Source organism: Perna viridis, chromosome 11, assembly GCF_037379345.1.
Source record: "Perna viridis isolate PV_CMFRI_1.1 ecotype Kerala chromosome 11, ASM3737934v1, whole genome shotgun sequence".
In the NCBI taxonomy this organism is placed as follows: Eukaryota; Metazoa; Mollusca; class Bivalvia; order Mytilida; family Mytilidae; genus Perna; species Perna viridis.
The window spans coordinates 15,712,096-15,731,651 of NC_142455.1; the positions used below are offsets into that span (position 1 = coordinate 15,712,096).

At 32.6% G+C, this 19,556-nt stretch overlaps 1 protein-coding gene across 2 annotated transcripts in view; it reads right to left on the minus strand.

Moving 5' to 3' along the window:
* Nucleotides 1-15,932, minus strand: part of LOC148603103 (polycystin-1-related protein-like) — a 259,127-nt gene extending 243,195 nt beyond the window's left edge. The window contains exons 1-3 of one of the 2 annotated variants that reach the window (XM_088553961.1): nt 15,827-15,932; nt 12,266-12,404; nt 2,694-2,786 (exon numbers count right to left, since the gene is read on the minus strand). In XM_088553961.1, the coding sequence (XP_088410087.1) occupies nt 2,694-2,786; nt 12,266-12,404; nt 15,827-15,875 (281 nt within the window). In that variant the 5' untranslated portion in view covers nt 15,876-15,932. Of the gene's footprint in view, nt 1-2,693; nt 2,787-8,816; nt 8,930-12,265; nt 12,405-15,826 lie in introns of those variants that run through there. The other variant, XM_088553962.1, reaches the window with a different exon arrangement.
* Between the last annotated feature and the right edge of the window lie 3,624 nt (nt 15,933-19,556).

Consider the following 19,556-nt stretch of genomic DNA (forward strand, 5'->3'; position numbering starts at 1 on the left):
TCATTGAAGCAAGATAAACAAGGATTGTATCAGATAGCTATAAATGTTAGTTTTAAAAAATAATTTCCTATTTAATCTGCATGTTATCAGTTTCTTCAATGGGATAATTCAATAAACTTATAAAATATAGAACTTATCAACCTTCATTTCAACAAATATTGTATAATAAAGCCGGATAAAAGTATCGTTTTTCTAAATGTTTGTTTAAAATGTTTGTTTAAAACTGCATAATTTTTTCTTCCCATTTTTCTTATCAGAATCTTAAATAGCACCATTCAATAAAAGGAATCAAGTGCTTGTACATGTATATGCACTTAACATTCAATTTCAACAACTTGTTTTTGAAAGGATTAGATTCATCAAGTCCCTACTTAGCCTCCTACTACATGTAATTGAACACGGCTTTAAAATATAGTAAACTGACATGTTTATGACAGTAAAAATCAAAATTTACACCGATAAAAAGTCTTTTGTTTAGGTGGAAGCTTTTATTTAAAATTCCACCACCCTGCAGAGTTATCGAAAAATATAATGTCAAGTTTAAATTTGACTTGAAATATAGGAACAATAATTTTCCAATTCAAAGAGTTTATTTAAAAGGGAAAAAAAACAATGTTTCACACACTAAGTTGGGTATTTGGATTATAAGACATACAGGATGCATCAACAATGGAGCATCAGGGATTACAGGATTTGGTGAATTTGTTTCCACTTGTTTGATTTACCACAATGGATTTTATATTAGGCCAAGTAAACATAAAAGAAAATATTAAAAAAAAATATGGGGCAGGTGGGAGGATTTTATTTCTATTTTATTTATTTCTGACCAAATATTTGCTAGCCTAATTTTAGCTATTTGAAGTATTGATTTGTTCTAAATCCATAGCAACATCAGTTTCAGAGATGAAACATCATTTTAGTCACCAAGAAATGAAAGATTTGTGTGTTATACTACCTAAATACTAGAAACTGATGCAAAAAAAACATTCTGATTTTGAAATTTCTGCCCCAATTCTTCGGGAGTGGGAAGGACGAGAATCTGCATATTAATTTCATTTGTCCTTATTATGTACATCAAGAACGAAGCATTTTTTGTTTGGTATTATATTTCGCAATAAAAAAAACAACATAAAAATCCACAAAAACTAATAACACAGAAACAATGGTTTTCATTATGATCTGATATCATGAAAAGTGGCCCCCATGAGCGAAAGAGGGGTATCCCCTGTGTTTCTCAACTCTTGGAGGGTGTATATGTTAGGAAACCAAAATTCTTATTATCCTACATTACTGATATGGGCATCAAAAGGGGAAAAAATAATTTAACCTGTGACCTCCCACACTCAAAGCAAACATGCTACCACAAGACCTACAAGAGATGAAACCAGAAAAAAATCATGTACATTTAGGCATAAACTCAAAGCAGAAACCATACAGACTTTATTCTAAAATTAAACCAATATTGATGGTTCAGAAGTTCAAAGAGAAACAGTTGAAATATTTAAATTTCTGTCCTGAATCAAGAAGATTAACTATACAAAACTGCACATCAAACATACTGTGATAAAGATATGAAGACTCTAAAATATTTATTAATACGTCTGCATGTAACATGTAACTGTATGTTGATCTTCTTTAAAAAATTAAAGATACATGAAAGATCATTCCTTCAAATTACACAAAGAATTGCCTTCATGTTTAATGATATCACTATTATAGAATTTGCTCTTTGAAAGTGAACGTAATTTTTCATGTTTAAGTACGTTTAAATTGCATTGTTATACAGGTTTATGTCATGATGTAGGGGAAAGTAAACCTATAATAATAATTTAAGTGAAAAATGCATGTGGTTACAAGCAAATACAGGATCAGTGTAATGTATGAGCAATGCTTAGGGTCATCAAGGTCAAATAACTTTTGAGTCATATTGAGGGTCTCCTGGGGAAATGAAGTTTGGCCTTCGAAAAGAATCAATATGGCCAAAAGAAGTGGTCAATTTTATTCTGAATTTAACTGACGGACTAGATAGCGTCAAATGAATTTTATGTATTTTAGGTGGGCAACAAGTGTCAATAGATTTTTAGTCATATTGAGGGTCTTCAGTGGCTATTTCTTTTGTCCTTTGAAAAGGATTCATCTCAAATAAATTATGAATATTTATGAAGAGTTTCATGGTGGAAAAATCTTTGCAGTCACATGAGTGGTCCACACTTGTATATGTTAACATTAGGTCATATTGATTATGTAAATTTTTGAAAAGTCTGAAAGAGTCAAGAAAGTTCTCAAGTCATACTAAATTTTGAGGGAAAACACCTTTAAACCAATATCAAAATATACTTAAATTGCATTTTATGAAAGCTAATCTGATGAATTTATGATTGTAGTAAAATATTTATCATACATTGGATTTTGATGATGGCCTAAAGGGTAAAAAAATTGTGTCATCTCAAGAAACCAAGTCATTTTAAAGAAAAAATGCTTAAATTTTAGAGTGTTGTTTAATGTAAACTGGTATCCTTAGCTAGGCAGAAGACATAAAAAATTCCTGCACACAGTTTCTTGATATTCTGTTCAGAGATTTGAGAGGAGTTGGAATGACAAATAGAGAACTGATGGACATATCTTAACATTATACCCTCCTACATTAATAACTAATTTACACTGAATAATATTTTTACTTGTCTTTACACTACCTGCAGTGTAAGTCTGTCACTTTCTCTAACTTGTCAACACTACCATTGTAACACCTGCAGACATCTTTAACACCAGTGAAAAAGTATGTATGCCTGAAAGATAAAAAATCGAAAATTATTCAATGACAAGTTATATCCTATGTCATAATAGTACACAGATGTAGGTTAAAACAACAGTCATTCCAAAGGTCCATCAAACATAGGGCAATGTCGAGTAAAATGAACTTTTGTCCAGTAAAGGGTTGTTCCTCACCGAACCAAATGACCAGTAAAAATCATATCTTCAGAATCTGGTACAAAAATGTCCAGTAAAATACAGTTTAGTCCAGCAAAGGCATCTTCTTTACTGGACCAGATGTCTAGTAAAATTCAAATAACCTTTGGAATCACCAAAACAAGAGAAGGATCACAGAAAGTTAATATAGTTTCTTATATTGTGATGAATTGATAAACAGATTTCTTGAGACAGTTAAATGGTGGCATTTTCAGCTCAAGCTTCAGGAGTGTTTAAAATAACTTAATTTAACTATGGAGAATGGAGAAATCTGATATTCCACCAATATAAAGGATATCTTTCTCTATTTCATCTAATTCTTTAAATCTCTATGTGTAACATTATAAAGTAAAATAACTTGTTTCATTGGAATTCAAACTTATCAGCTGCCAAGATTAAAAAAATGTCTCTCCAGAGAAGAACATTTTTTCTCACACTGGTCAAGAGATGGTGGAAATTTAGCAGAAATAAGAAAAATTGGGATAAAATATGATCAGGACAAATATATCTGCAAAAAAAAAAACCTCCAAAAACATGTCAAAGAGACAACAATCCTACCGGGATGAAAATGTCATCTCAAGGCCACCCATGAACAACCAGGAAACCCTCAGCCAGCACTCCACAGTATTGTAGAACTGCCTAATTTTGGTCTTGTAATCTGATGCTTTGTAACATTTATCACTTTAAAAAAAATGTCAAGCATCTGTAAATCTATATATTTAGAAATAGCTCTAGCCAAGGCCTTCAGGATGCAGTAAAAATTTTCTGGAAAAAAATTACCCACAGCATATAGGGTTACCATAGAAACCATGCAAAAATATGCGAAAATTTGCCAAAAAGTTCATAAAATCAGGTTTAAAAATATCAAATTTCCCGCAAAATATCTGCAATTTTTATTTCATCCCCTGAAACTGTTCAAACTTTTTCCTTCGAAAACCTCTTCCACATATGGGCATCGCCGGTTAGATTTTGAGCTTTTTGACTTTGTAATCCACTTAGTAAATTTAGCATGGTGAAAAATTGACTTACTTTCACTTTCACAATGAAGTCAAATTGTCATTGAAAAAAAGCCCCTTCAACATTGAAAATATATAAAACATCGCAAAATACTTTTAAAAGTCCCCCTTTTTCAGGAAATGTTTTATCAACAATAGATTCTTCATTTTTAATCACTATAGCAACCACCGGTTTCCATTTATGTCATTTTTCATCCCAGCCAAAAGTGGGAAACTAAACTAAACTGTGGAGTGCTGGCTCACACCAAAGGGCAGGCTGCAGCTGGTCCCAACATATACAGTGAAATTGTTGCCTCTATATACTCCAGCAACATAAAAAGTAAAACAAACAATACATACAGAGGCAAGAAATTCCTGACTTGGGACAGGTGCAAAGTAAATTGTGGTGGGGTTTATAATGTACTTTGGCATGATTTTCATGTATGTATTGTACAAACAAAGAAGCCATTACATTATATGTACACTTCCATACATGACAAAAATTTTTTGGATGGTTTGTGAAATACAAATAAATTTGAGACTTACAGGCCAGCCATTTGTAATACATGTACAATATGTTTCCAATAGTATTTTGTGTAATTCAGTAATTTTGTAAATAAAAAAGTTTCAGCTTAAAAAATCAAACTCCTTGATATAGTGTATAACAATGTACAAAGGGCTATAACTCTGATCTACCTTGGAATAAGTTTTCCTTAAACGGAAACTGAAATAAATGAGTTTAGAAACTTAATACTACAATAATAGTCAATTAATCTTCATCAGGAAACATGTGCCATGTATAGCACTACCTGTATCAAGATGTTTTCGGTAAAAAAAAATAGAAATGTCAAAATTATGTGAAATTTTGTCATCAAACCAGACTAATTTTAGTAAATTACAATCAATTTTGCTTTATAACGTGCAGGTTATAAATGTTGCAGTGTAATTGCTACCCTACATGGATTCCAATTAACAGTTGTCCAGAAAGCAGTGCAAAAAAATTTATACAAAAAAAAGTGACATTCAATTAAAAGACGATTTTTAAAACAAGAACTGTATGTTGAGAAGTAATTGATAACATAAAGTCGACTTAAAATGTACATTCACATCCAACCTTCACAAAAAAAATGGGGTGGATGGGAAGATCCAATTTTTTTATTTTTTATTTCTTACCAGATGTTAGCCTAATATTAGCTTTTTAAAGTATAAATATAGTGTAGATATGTTCTAAATCTCTACCCACATCAGTTTAAGAAAAGAAACAATATCATTTTGGTCACCAAGAAATGAAATGAAATTCCTGACCAATTTTTAAAATGTTTTGTCAATATTTTGGGGCAGAAGGGGATAAGAATCTACAAATTAATTTTACTTGGCCTAATTAAAGCTTTTTTGTTATTCTATAGCTACATACATACAAAGTTTGATTAATTTGTGACATTTATTTCTTCATTTCAAAAATCAATTATTCCTTTCAAAAAAATATACAGTGGTGAGAGAGTACATGTACATTATAACTACATGTATATAAATGTTGTTTCTTATAACTCATCATGACTAGTGCAACTCATAAAACTATATTATAACTATGAATGATAACAATCTGCACTATGAAAACTGATTTGCTCAACGTGTCATAGTATTCCTTTCCTCTTTCGTCTTGACTTGACTTTTTATGAGCAACTGGTTGGGTATTTCTACAAAAGCAGGAGACGCTTACCCTACCGGTGCACCTGGTCCATGCTCCAGTTTTTAGTGGGGTCTGACTTGATCATTTACTTTTGTTACTTTGTATGTATTTTTCTGGTTATTTCATGTGTATGTCTGTTTTCCTTGCCTGGTCTTAGTCCCTGGATTACATTCTTTTGATTTCTGCAAGAATCTTGGTTCCCTTGATTATTCATTATCAAATTAAGAACAAAATGTTGTTTGAATAAAGCTACTGTGAAGACGTTTCTTTAACTTAGCAATTCTCAATGTCTAAAGTTGTCCTTGAAAGCAGACGGTCAAAACAAAATCATCATATTCTATAAATTCTAAATCTATATGTATGAACAACTGAAATCTGCCATATTATGAAAATGTGGAAAATTTGGAAAAAACAAATATAAGCAATAAAAACACTTTAATCTTTTACATGTACTGCAGATATCTTCAAACATTTTACATCAATCTTTTAACTCAAAAACTAATTGACATTATCAAATTCAAAAGTTTAAATCTATTTAAATCTTATTTTGACATTTAGAAATCAGATATTTTTCATTCAATTGACAACCTGATCCTCGGATCTTGATAAATTAGTGGGTTCGCCTGTTTGTACAGGACTAATAGTTTGTAGGGTACAATTTTCCTATTGTATTTGGGGTGTTCAGAAGAAAGAAACCATTATTGAAAGGATAATGGTACATGGTCACTCTATCACAAAGCCCTGGGAAGGTACCATGGCCTTGATTTCATAAAATAGGCCAGTTATAGGAAGAGTTCATGAAAAAAGGCGCATCACAAAGCCTTATAGCAACAAAATGTTAGCGCTATATTTTTAAGTGCCAGTCTCCGTAAGAATTAGGCAGTGGGTGAAACATGGTATGAGAAAACCCACTTTTTTAAATGTTTAATTTGACTTTTTGACTGTCAGAATCAAGGAAAACAGAAAACATTTATGCATCTGATTTTTCCCATTTTGCTTGATTCTTACAAAAAAAAGTTTGTCAATTACAGATATTTGAATTCATGGATTCACCCGAGCTTTGTTAGGAATTAGAATTCATGGATGGACCAGACCATAAATTCCCCCATGAAAAATAAGTCCTTCAAAGTTAACAGCATGTATATGTATCCTGTATCTCATGAATAAACACTAACACAGTTTTAAATTTGAATACTACATGTAGGTAAGAAGATAAAAAATTAATATACAGTAAAACCTGGCTGTCCAAACCACAGACAGGCCTTCAATTTACCAAGGTGCAAGATACATTAAAATTAATGAAAAGGGACTTCCAAAGTATCTGGTTTACACAGGTATTCAGTTTATTTGAGGTGTGGTTTAGTGGTTTAGACAGGTAATCAGATTATTTGAGATGTGGTTTAGACAAGCATTCAGATTATTTGAGGAGTGGTTTAGTGGTTTAGACAGGTATTCAGATTATTAGGTGTGGTTTAGTGAATTAGACAGGTATTCAGATTATTCAACATGTGGTTTACATAGGTATTCAAATAATTCAAGGTGTGGTTTAGACAGATATTCAAATTACTTGAGGTGTGGTTTACATAGGTATTCAGATTATTTGAGGTGTGGTTTATAAAGGTATTCAAATTATTTGAGGTGTGGTTTAGACAGGTATTCAGGTTATTTGAGGTGTGATTCACATAGGTATTCAAATTATTTGAGGTGTGGTTTAGACAGGTATTCAGGTTATTTGAGGTGTGATTTACATGGGTATTCAAATTATTTGAGGTGTGGTTAGACAGATATTCAGATTATTTGAGGTGTGGTTTACATAGGTATTCAGATTATTTGAGGTGTGGTTTATATAGGTATTCAAATTATTTGAGGTGTGGTTTAGACAGGTACTCAGGTTATTTGAGGTGTGATTTACATAAGTATTCAGATTATTTGAGGTGTGGTTTACACAGGTAATCAGATTATTTGAAGTGTAGTTAACACAGGTATTCAGATCATTTGGTGTGGTTTTACAGGTATTCAGATTATTTGAGGTGTGGTTTAGACAGGTTTCTTTGTATTTTGTAATTTCATATGGTTCCTATTTACACCCTAACATAAAATATCACAATATCACAGGCCATGAAGTTTCTTTGAACTGAGAAAGTCAAAAGAAATTAAGCATGATTTAAGAGTCCATATTGTATGCTACTATCAGTATGTCAGGCAAGTTTTTATGGATCCTTGAAAAAAATGTTTGGTTTTCCCTTCAATAACTACATCCTCAAACACTTTTAAATGTTAAAAATAGGTTTAAGCTTTTCTAGAGCTGGTGTGTCAGTTAACTGCTAGTAGTCCTTAGTTAGTACATTTGTGTAATTCATATTTAGTTACTTTATTTCCATTGTAACAAGGGACTCAGACCTTTTGGGACTGATTTCTATATGTTTTTAATTGTGTAAAATTTTTCCAGAGTGGCCAGATTTTAAAGGGGAAGGATTGTGATCATGCTAAAGTATTTTTACCCCCGCCTCAAATTTTTCGTGCATGTCCCAAGTAAGGAATTTCTTGCCTCTGTATGTCTTGTTTTGTTTTCACCTTTAGTTCCTTTATGTTACTTCAGTACATAGGGGCAACTCTCTTGCTGTACCTGTGTATAATGATGTTTTGGGGCTAGCTGAAGAATAAATGTACACGTATGGTATTTAGTAGTACATTTTGATCTCGTATGAATCTAGAATTGACAATTCTACAGCACCACTCCGCAGCATAAGGTGGTGTAGTAATATATAATTTTGCAAACCATATACAAATGTACAGTACTGAAATTACAAGTGCAAGAAGTCGCTAACAATATTAGCAACTTATCGAACAACATAGAAAGCCTAAGATGACTTTTAAATTCCCTAAATGTAATTTTTTTTTTTTTTTTTTTTGGGGGGGGGGCAGTTTTATTTTTGGCATTTTCAGGCAGACCTGCCATATGAAACTTAAATGCATGACCATATACAATCTAAGGAACAGTCACAATTTAAAACAGTATGAAAGTAGATTGATTGCAGACATGGGAAAAAAAACAGCAAGAAATTTTCCAATTTGTTGTATACAACTTGAAGTACAATGTATGTGTACTTATTCTCATCTAATTCAAGAAAAAAAAAATAAGTAAAAGCAGTAATACTACATACCTTATAGCTCTCTAAATATGTGAATTCATAAGCTATAACCTGACCATCAACTACAAACTTGTTCCACAAACATTTAAATTATATAGTTTTATTTTTTCATTAAAATTGAGTACATGTACATTGTTATAGAAATTTCTAAACAGTTTATTTGAGATGAATATTACATTTCTTTCATACAAAGCACTGAAGCATTTATAGATCAGGTTTAAACACAATGAAAATTTCATCAACTTAACTTCAAATCATATTCCCTCATGACTACATTGTAATATTAAGTTACAAATTAAATTCTAAACTGCAGTTATGTTCATTATATTAAACTTAAAATCAAATATATCACACTGAAACCTGTCTAAACCAAACCCAGCATATCTGAGAACCTGCCTAAACCAAACCCAGCATATCTGAGAACCTGTCTAAACCAAACCTAGCATATCTGAAAACCTGTCTAAATCAAACTCTTGAAATATCTGAAAACCTGTCTAAATCAAACCCTTCATTATCAAAAAATTTGTCTGAACCAGGCACTTCACATCAATTTAACGGTATTTTGAATCTTGGTAAACCAAACACCTGTCTGAAGCAAACAAATTTTAAAGCCAAATTTGATGTATAAGGTAATATTCATATAGCTCATAGGACTACAATAAAAATTTTCAAGTAGTCCTCTCCAAAATTGGAATGGCACAGGACTACCGGACTATTGTTAGTGTCGATCTCTGCAATGCATTATGAACCAATGTAAACCATACACCCATCTATACAGAACCAAACTTTTACATTGTCTGGTTAAAAATCTTTCCCTATTAAGTAGCATTCCAGCTAAGAATCATGCAAAAAGTGATACATGGTTGGAAAAGCCTACATATTTTTATTTTTTGATATTTTGTTAAAATGTTTAAGTAAACTGAAAATTACATGTGGCTTTTCATAGAACCATTGTTCAAAAGAGATAACAGTTACATAGAATGCAATGTAGAATTCAAAATTAAGGGAGATTACTATATAAATGACAATAAGAACAATAGAAATTGTTGGATATTCAATGTGTACTATCTCCTAAGAACAGACAAATGTGAATGAATAATTACGCATTTCATCATATATATCTATAGAGCAAAATAATGACAAAAATAAAAATATGTAGCCTTTTTTCGGGGCGTATCACATATTAAAAAATTTGCATGATTCATACAAAGACTACTACTTAAGCTTTAAAGATGTCCTGCCAAGTTTCAGATTTCATAATTTTGGAAACAGAAAAACATTTTTAAGGTTAAGAGAATTCAAGTTGATTGGAACACATGTGGGTCTTATTAATTCACCATTTTATTAGTTACAAATGAACATATAAAAACAGTACATTTCCATGCCAAGTCAACTTAAATTTAATGCTTCACAGGATGCAGCTTAATACCACAACAGAGGTCAAACCCTGAACAGTTGGGGCAAGTGTGGCCACACTATTCAAACTTGGACAGCTCTGAATTTTTATCATGATTAGAAATTTGACACAGGATAAGAATTTGACCGGAATTGAAGTCATTACTTTTTTTGTTAATAGTTGAAGTCAAAAATAAATCCAAACCTTCCTTTTGGGGTGTGGCAATTGCTGTACAATTTCAAAGCAATTCATTTCCTTTTACTGAATTATTATTCAAAACAAAAAAAGAATTCTTGTTTCTGGCCCTATAATGGCCTTATTCTCACCTTCCTCAAGTCACAATCCCAAAAATCAATTCAAAGCTTCCCTTGGTGGAATGGCACCTTGATGTAAAATTTATATGAGATCCATTCATTTTTACTCTAGTTATTGTCCAAACATAAGGAAAATGCTTGCTTCAGGCCCCTTTTTTTTGGCCCCAAATTCCAAATAGATGCTTTAAAGGGTGCAGCTTGATACAACTGCAAAGGTTGAACCCAGAACAGTTAGGGCAAGGATGGACACACCATACTTTTTCATTTTTTCTTTTTTTTTTGGAAAATGCTCGAGGAGTTCCAATAAAATAACATGTGGGTCTTTGAAATGTTTTGTCAAGCAGGTATTTTGAGTACATTTCAATGCTTCAACAGATAGAGATGTAGTGTTTTGTGTTGAAGAAAGTATTTTAAGCGGTCAATATAACACATTTTTAGACGAATTTCTACACATTTAAGAGTGAGCTTGGTTCACTTATGAAAACCAAAAATGATCAGGGAGTCAGATGTACAATATTTTTTTATTCCACTGATAAGGCAATAATAATAGGTAATGATGCACCTTCAAAAGAAACAAAGGAGGACCTGACAAAATAATGAATAAAGAAATTATTTTTAGTTACCCATATTAAAAATTGATAAATTGTTACATGTACAAAAACTTTACATTCATGCATATACACTCAACTTTTTCAACTAAATTGACATAAACATGACAGTTCAGTGTTCTCCCCAGGCCATTATAGCACTGTACTTTGAAGCACTATGATTTCTTACCACTGTGCTATTTGTAATTAATTTTACCAGTAGTTAGAATGCACTATGGGTACTGTGCTATAATTTTGGAGGAAGGCCAAAAGAGCTGTGCTATTCAAAAATTATCGGGAGCACACTGCATGTACCATATACATGTATTATGTACTCTAATTCAAAAGAGAATCATGTATTAACCTCCCTGAAAATAAGGAAAATGCTTGTTTCTTGCCCCTTTTTTGGCCCCTAATCATACATATACATGTACATATACATTCAACTTACTTTGCAAAATAATCATTGTATTTTTTTGGTAGACAAAATGCATCTTCTTTTGTCATTCTTTTGAAAAATCCAGTCCTAAATTATTTTCACACAAATTCAACCTCCTAGCCACAAATGAAAACTATTTTCTACCAATAACAGTTGCAGGGGAGATGATTCATGCAAATCATACTAAAATATATTTTGAACTAAGTGATATATATAGAACAATGGACAATAGAAAGACAGATTGACTTGGGGAAAACATCCTGATTATTACAAGTACATGTACACAATGTACATGTATATATGGTCCCACATTAAAAGGAAATCAAATAGCTGCATTACATTTTTTATCTAAAGTTGCATTTTCTTTGTGGTAACTACATATACCTACAAAACTGTACATGCTGTACATATATATTTGTTTTGTACAAGTATCATTCTGTCTATTGTATATTCAGATCAGTATTCTAGGATTTCTATTTTTCAAGATTTGTTATGTTCAAGGAGCAGACATTGATATCATGGGCGATCTAATTTAAATCTGAAGCTTTCCTTGGGAAACCTTAAAATAATTGCTTATTGTCGTAAGTCCTTTAACAATCAAATCATCCACTAGTATTCCCGCAGTCTACCATCTACGGTTTACCTTCGTAAGTCCTTATTGTTGTAAGTCCTTTAACAATTAAATCATATACCAATATTCCAGCAGACTACAATCGACAGTTTACCTTTCTCTATTACATTTTCTTCCACATCCAACTACTTGGTCCGGCCATGAGGAGTCTGTCCAATAATCGTCAGTGTCTGGTATGATGTGGCGTGAAGTGTTTGATCTGTAACAACCCTGGTACCATGTATCAGCATATACTACAATAATGAAGACATGCATTTACCATTACAGTGTAAACATACATACATGTGCATGTACAGTACATGTACATAATGTATACAAAGTAACATCAACATGTACATGTAAGTACATGAATAAATATACATGTATGTTATTTAGTCCTTATTTGAAAGAGTAATGAAGGGAACCAAGGTTATAGCGGTATTCAAAAGAATGTAATCCACGGACAAAGACCAGACAAGGAAAACAGACATACACAACGAAGAACATAAAGTAACTAAAATCATACATACAAAGTAACAAAAGTAAATGAGCAACTCAGACTCCACTAAAAACTGGGAGCATGAACCAGGTGCAAAATACTGAAAACAGTGCGATGGATGAATATGTACAGGACCTAATCTACACATCAATGACAAGTTTTGGTAAATTCTGTTTGATAAATAAATTAGGGAGAAAATCTTTATCATCAAAGTGCAGTAGAGGTCTTTAATTCTTGTGAAAATTGTAGCATGAACACAATGTGTTTTGTACAAGTATCATTCTATCTATTGTACATTCAGATCAGTATTCTAGGATTTCTATTTTTCAAGACTTGTTTTGTTTAGGGAGCAGACAATGATATTATGGGCAATCTAATTTGAAGGTATCCTGTGGAAACCAAAAATTAAATGCTCTTGTTCAGCACCTGATCCATGCTCACAATTTTAGTAGAGTCTAAGTTGCTCATTTACTTTTGTTACTTTGTATGTATGATTTTAGTTACTTTATGTTCTTTCTTATGTTTGTCTGTTCTCCATGTCTGGTCTTTGTCCCTGGATTATATTCTTTTGATTTCCACTATAATCTTGGTTCCCTTGATTACTCTTTCAAAGATTACATGATGAAAAATAAAACAGTAATTACTCATTAGCACTTCCCATATAACATGTATTTACATTTTTACAGAACTGTTTTTTTTTCTAATATATGTAGACTGAATGTTAATCCTTACTACTGATTTCTGAAGTATAAATATATTTAACTTCACACACATTTACAAATTTGTTCAATTTCGCCTTTTTCAAGAATGTTTGATCTGTCCAAGAGTTACATTGTAATTTGCAATTACCGGGTACACTGAAAAACTATATAGCGACATCAAAAAAATCTAATCCTGGAACAAAAACCAGACATGGAAAACAAACACAACAAAGAACATAACGTAACTAAAATCATACATACAAAATAACAAAACAAATGAGCAACTCAGACTCCACTAAAAACTGGGAGCATGGACTAGGGGCATTGGTAGGATAAGCGTCTTCTGCATTTCTAGAAACACCCACCGAGTTGTTCATAAAAAGTCAAATCCAGGGTAACGAAAGAGGAAAGGAAGTTGAACAAATCAGTTTTCATGGTGCACATGGATACTGTACACCCTAACAATCCACAAGTTCATGATGATGATCATAAAACTTTTGTAGCAAGGACTTCAATCTTGTAACAAGATAACTCTGTTCCAGGAACATACCTGTAACTATAAGATGTATAGTGCAATACAAAAGGTTTGCAAGCTTTGGTTTAATGTATGAGTTGTGATATGAAAACTCCATACGCAAGTGCTAAAGGGATGGTACAACAGATGAAAAGCAAGTTGACAATATGGAATAAAAAGTCATTGTGTTTGTCATATAGTTTGGTCAATAGTTTTCTTTAGCATCAATCTTTAAGTGTAGATCATGATATGAGACTGATTTCACAGTGTCTGTAGTATCCTTTATCTCAAGTTCTTTGGAGTTAGATGTGATGTATAAAATCCCTGAAACTAGGATTGTTTAACAATGATACGTCATCTATATAGCAGAAACTGAGACTAAAAGATCTAGCTAAACAATATTCCTTCTTTTGGATAAAATCAGCCAGAAAGTCAACCTCATAAAAATAAAGGAAAAGGTCAGCAAATAGAGGAGCACAATTTGATCCCATTAGAATGCCAAGAGGAGTTGACAAATGTACTCACCATGCTGGACAAATATGTTGTCAATAAAAAATGCCAGCATTTCGAAACCATCTTCTTCAGTATACATGTATTTGGAAGGTGATTTGGATTTTTTTAACGGTAATACGACATTTTTATAGCAGAAACTGAGATCCAATGATCTAGCTATACGAAGTTCTTTCTTTTGGATCAAATTAGCTATAAAGTCAGCCCCATAAGAGTGAAGGAATAGGAGAGCAAGTAGAGGCACAATTTTTTCCCATTGGAATGCTGAACATTTGTTGAAAAATGCGTCCACCACACTGGACAAATTTTCCCTAACTTCAATGAATGCAAATCGAATTTTTTCCAAGACAGGGATGGTCAAAACATGGCATCCAAATGTTCAAGAAAATGACCTAATCAGCTTATCAATACCAGACAATTGGAACTATGACAACCCACAGATCCTTACCAAGTTCACACATTTCGGCCAATACACATTTCATACTATTAAATTAGTAGGCTGCATAAGGGCAACAAGAGACATACATGTATAGGAGAGTTCACTTACCTGTGATTTGGTTTTGGTTAGGAAAAAGTCCATTGAGTGTCATTGGTCATCAATTTAAAATCATAACTGTTTCATTTTTTAAGATAATTGAAAAATTCTTTTGGTTCCCTACACTGGCAAAAAAACTCATTTTATCCATGGAATTTTCAAATAAATATTCAGTCACTAGACTATACGAGTATAACATGTTAATACTAATTTGATATGAAAATACAGCTTAACATATAAATATCATTTCAAATTATTTTTTCAGTAAAGGAGTTATAAATTCACATACAAAACAGGATTTTTTAAAATTTCTAAATGAAACATTTGACAGAACCAAAATTGGATATAAAATAACACTTGTAAAGTTTTGAAAATTGGGATTCTAATCATCAAATTGCCAGTTGTTCATTTAGCTGTTTATTTGCCAACCAATTTGACACTTAATGATACATGTAGGCAAATTAGCCAATATGACTTCACAAATGAGACTGGCAAATTCTCCTACATGTACATATATATCATTACAAATTTTACAATTTTGGAAGTTGATAATAACACAGTGGCAGATCCAGAGTGGGTGCAGGAGGATGGCACTCCCTTTTTGGAAATTTTTCATGCGAAAAAGTGACAAAAAATGGCAAATGAAGTCCTAGCAACCCCCTTTTCTCTGAAGAACCCAAGCTGGTACCCCTACTTTTCAAAGCGTCTGAATCCGTCCTTGATAAAGGGCTGACACAAATTAAGGAATGATTTCTTAAAGTGTACTTCTTAGTAAAATAAATCACTTAGCCAAACTGTATTTGTCAAAATAGCGTTTACAACACAACAATAACATCGTGCATACATGTAGGATTATATCGTCCAGAATACAAATTCTGTTCATCTTTCGGATTCAGCAATATTATGTTTTAAGTTACCTGTGACAACGAACAACAACACAGAAATAGTACACCTGAAAATAAACATCTTTTATCATGTTGTTAACTTTCTTCATCAACAACTATAACTTTTTTTTATTAAAAATAGTTCATCCGCGCTATAACACTTCCGTTTTTATTTCAGGAAATAGCGTCGACTTCTTTCATTATAATAAATGTTAAAATATTTGTTTTCCGAATTGAAAACATAAAATCTACTTGTTTGATTGCAAGATAATGTGTGTTCTAACTACAGAGCAGAGGTTTTATTTGTTCTTCCGCTCCCGCGCACCTATTTGTGAGTCGGCAAACATCATTTACACGGGGGTTCGGTGTGGGTGAATTATCATGTAGATAAACAAGACTGTGATAAGCCGTTGTGGAATTTATTCAGCTATTTATTCATATATCGATAAATATGTAATATGTCCAAAGAGTTTTAGAACAAAAAATAACTGAAATAAAAATAACAACAGTTATTTTTTTGCGCTTTTCAAATATAATTGTCATTAAAAATGGTACTTAAAGATCAGATGCCGAGTAGCTCGATCCATTTTTTCTTGACGGACGCGCTCCAATTCCTTTAATAGATCTTCATCAATGCAATATAGGTGAATAGATAGAACATTAACAATTTTATTATTTAAAAAAAATCAAGTGAATGGTGATAAGCATATTAAAACATTTGTAATTGGAGCCCCTGTGATCATTTGGGTCCCTTTTGTAAAGAAGGGAAAATGCCATTCTGAAAGTGTTTTACTTTTGTGTAGCCATTTTTTATTTTTCATGGATCTATTCAAGCAATAAGAATATACATATTGTGGACTGTGATACTGACATGTAGTGTAACAATGCTCTTGCAGTGGGATAATTGTCAATGAGACAGTCATCCATCAATTGCCAAGCAACGAACAATCAAACTTCTACAAGTCACCACATGGTCTCCAATGATTGGCAAAACCCATAAAGCAAGCTGTAAAAGACCACGAGATAAATAAATTTAAACTATTCCTAAAACACGAAAATTGGCCTAATCTATATAGAAAAAAAAAACGTAAAACGAATAACAATGAACATTAAAAAAAACAACAACTACTGGACTACAGGTTCCTGGCTTTGGAGAGGCACATTAAGTATGTGGCGGGGTTAAACATATTTGTTAGCGCTCAAAACCCCCCTGCCCTAGGACAGTGGTTGGATTAAAATACAACAATAAATTAAAAAATCTGTTGATTTCAGATTCACCTGTTAATTTGGAGTTTAAAATATTGATAAATCACACTACTTCAACCAACAATTGAAAAATGCAGGTATGGATTTCCACAAGGATTCCAATAGAAAAAAAAAATCAAAATCGGACCAAAAATAAATAAGATGAATTAGGGATGTGTCCTCCACCCCCACTTATAACTTGAACACTACAAGAAATATCTGAAATCTGATTGTAAAATGTAGACCGGGATTTTCATAATGAACCCAACTAGAAAAACTGTAAGCAAAGCTCACTTAGTGAAACTCCATCCCCCAGAAACCATACAGGATACCCAATAAATGATCGAAGCATTCTAATGGGAAAACAAAATAGGAGATGCACAATGGCATCATGTCATAAAAAAATCTGTGAAAGTTTCATCGAATTCCATTCAGCAGTTTTAGAGCAGTTGCGGATTAGGTCAAGGTTCCCCTTGTTTGACTAATGACAAAGTCCATATTTTGCATCAGGAAACCACAAAAAGACATTCAGATGGAAAACAAAATAGGTGATGCGCAATGGCATCGTGTAATAAAGTATACGTGAAAGTTTCATAAAATATTCCATTCAGCAGATCAGAAGAGCTGCGGATAAGAACAGGGGACGGACTACCGGGTAAAAAAACTTACTAAAGTGAATCAACAACTTCGTTACTAAAGTGAATCAATAACCTCCTTGCTAAAGTGAATCAACAACTTCATTGTTAAAGTGAATCAACAACTTCATTGTTAAAGTGAATCAATAACCTCTTTGCTAAAGTGAATGAACAACCACTGAAGTCAATTTACAACCTCCTTACCAAAGTGAATTAACAATTACATTTCTAAAGTGAAACAACAACTACCTTGCTCAAGTGGATCAACAACCTTCCTACTAAAGTAAATCCACAACGTCGTTTCTAAAGAGAATCAACAACCTTCCTCCTGAAGTGAGTCAACAACTTTCTTACTAAAGTGAATCAACAACGTCGTTACTAAAATGAATCAACAACCACCTTGCTGAAGTTATCATCAACAACCTCCTTACTAAATGGAATCAATAACCTCCTTACCGAAACTACGCAGACTTTTTGTATCGCGCTAGAACTCTATAAATAGGCTTCTGGAACAGGGTTATGTTGCTACAAGATTGAAGTCAACACTACAGAAGTTTTATGGTCGTCACCATGAACTCGTGGATCGTTATGGTGTATCCATCGACACCATGAAAACTGATTTATTCAACGGGTCATAGTTTTCCTTTCCTCGTTTGCCTACCCCGGACTTGACTTTTTATGAGCAACTCAGCGGGTGTTTCTAGAAAAGCAGAGGACACTTACCATACCGGTGCACCTGGTCCATGCTCCCAGTTTTTAGTGGAATCCGAGTTGCTCATTTGTTTTTGTTACTTTGTATGTATGATTTTAGTTACTTTATGTTCTTTGTTGTGTGAATCAACAACATCATTACTAATGTGAATCAACAACCTTCCTACTAAAGTGAATAAACCACTTCCTTACTAAAGTGAATCAACAATGTTGTTACTAAGTTAATCAATAACCAACCTCCTTGCTAAAGTTATAATCAACAACCTCCTTACTAAATGGAATCAACAACCACCTTACTAAATGGAATCAACAACCAGCTTACTCGAATGAATCAACAACCTCCTTATTAAAGTGAATCAACAACCACCTACGAATTTATTTAAACAGTTATGAAACAAGAAGCTCCCAGGAGCCTGAATTGCTCACCTGGTTCATTTTACACATATCAAAGGCAATAACTCCAACAAGGTGTCTGATGACCTTGGCCCAATACTTATAAGAATCATTTCATCAGTTGAAAGGTTTTTCTGTCTTTTGTAGTTTTCAATATTGGCTAAAAACTAAAAAAAACCTATTTTTCGCCTTTCAAGGGCAATAACTCTAACAAAGATTCATCCTACTACAATGTTGTAGGCTTAATCACAAGGATCATTACATCAATTGAGAGTTGTTTTTTTAAATCTAAAATAGTTTTCAAAATATTAGCTGAAAACTGAAAAAAAACCCTCATTTTTCAGCTTCAAGGGCAATAACCTACTGGAGACTTTTGTAGAATTCTTCGACCTGAAGAGAGAAAGTTGCATTTATTTTCGAATATCTCTTAGTTTTTTTTAGATATACATGTATGTAGAAGTTGGTGATTTGACACCAGTGGTCTAAAAATAGCTAAGGTGGTCATGTTTCAAGCTTGATCTAAATAATCAACACAATTTTAAAGTACATACACTAAGGATGTTGGTGACCAAGTTTGGTCATAATCCACCGAGTGGTTTCAGAGGAGAAGATTTTTAAAGAAAAGTCAAACAAAATGTAGACAGAGAAGGACAGACAACAAGTGATGGCAATAGGTCACATGGCTTTTGATCAGGTGAGCTAAAAAAAAGATTAAGTTCATAAAGGGAACTCCTGGGTTTCATTGCTCTTTTTTTGCCCAAATTTTGTTCAAAGAGTGG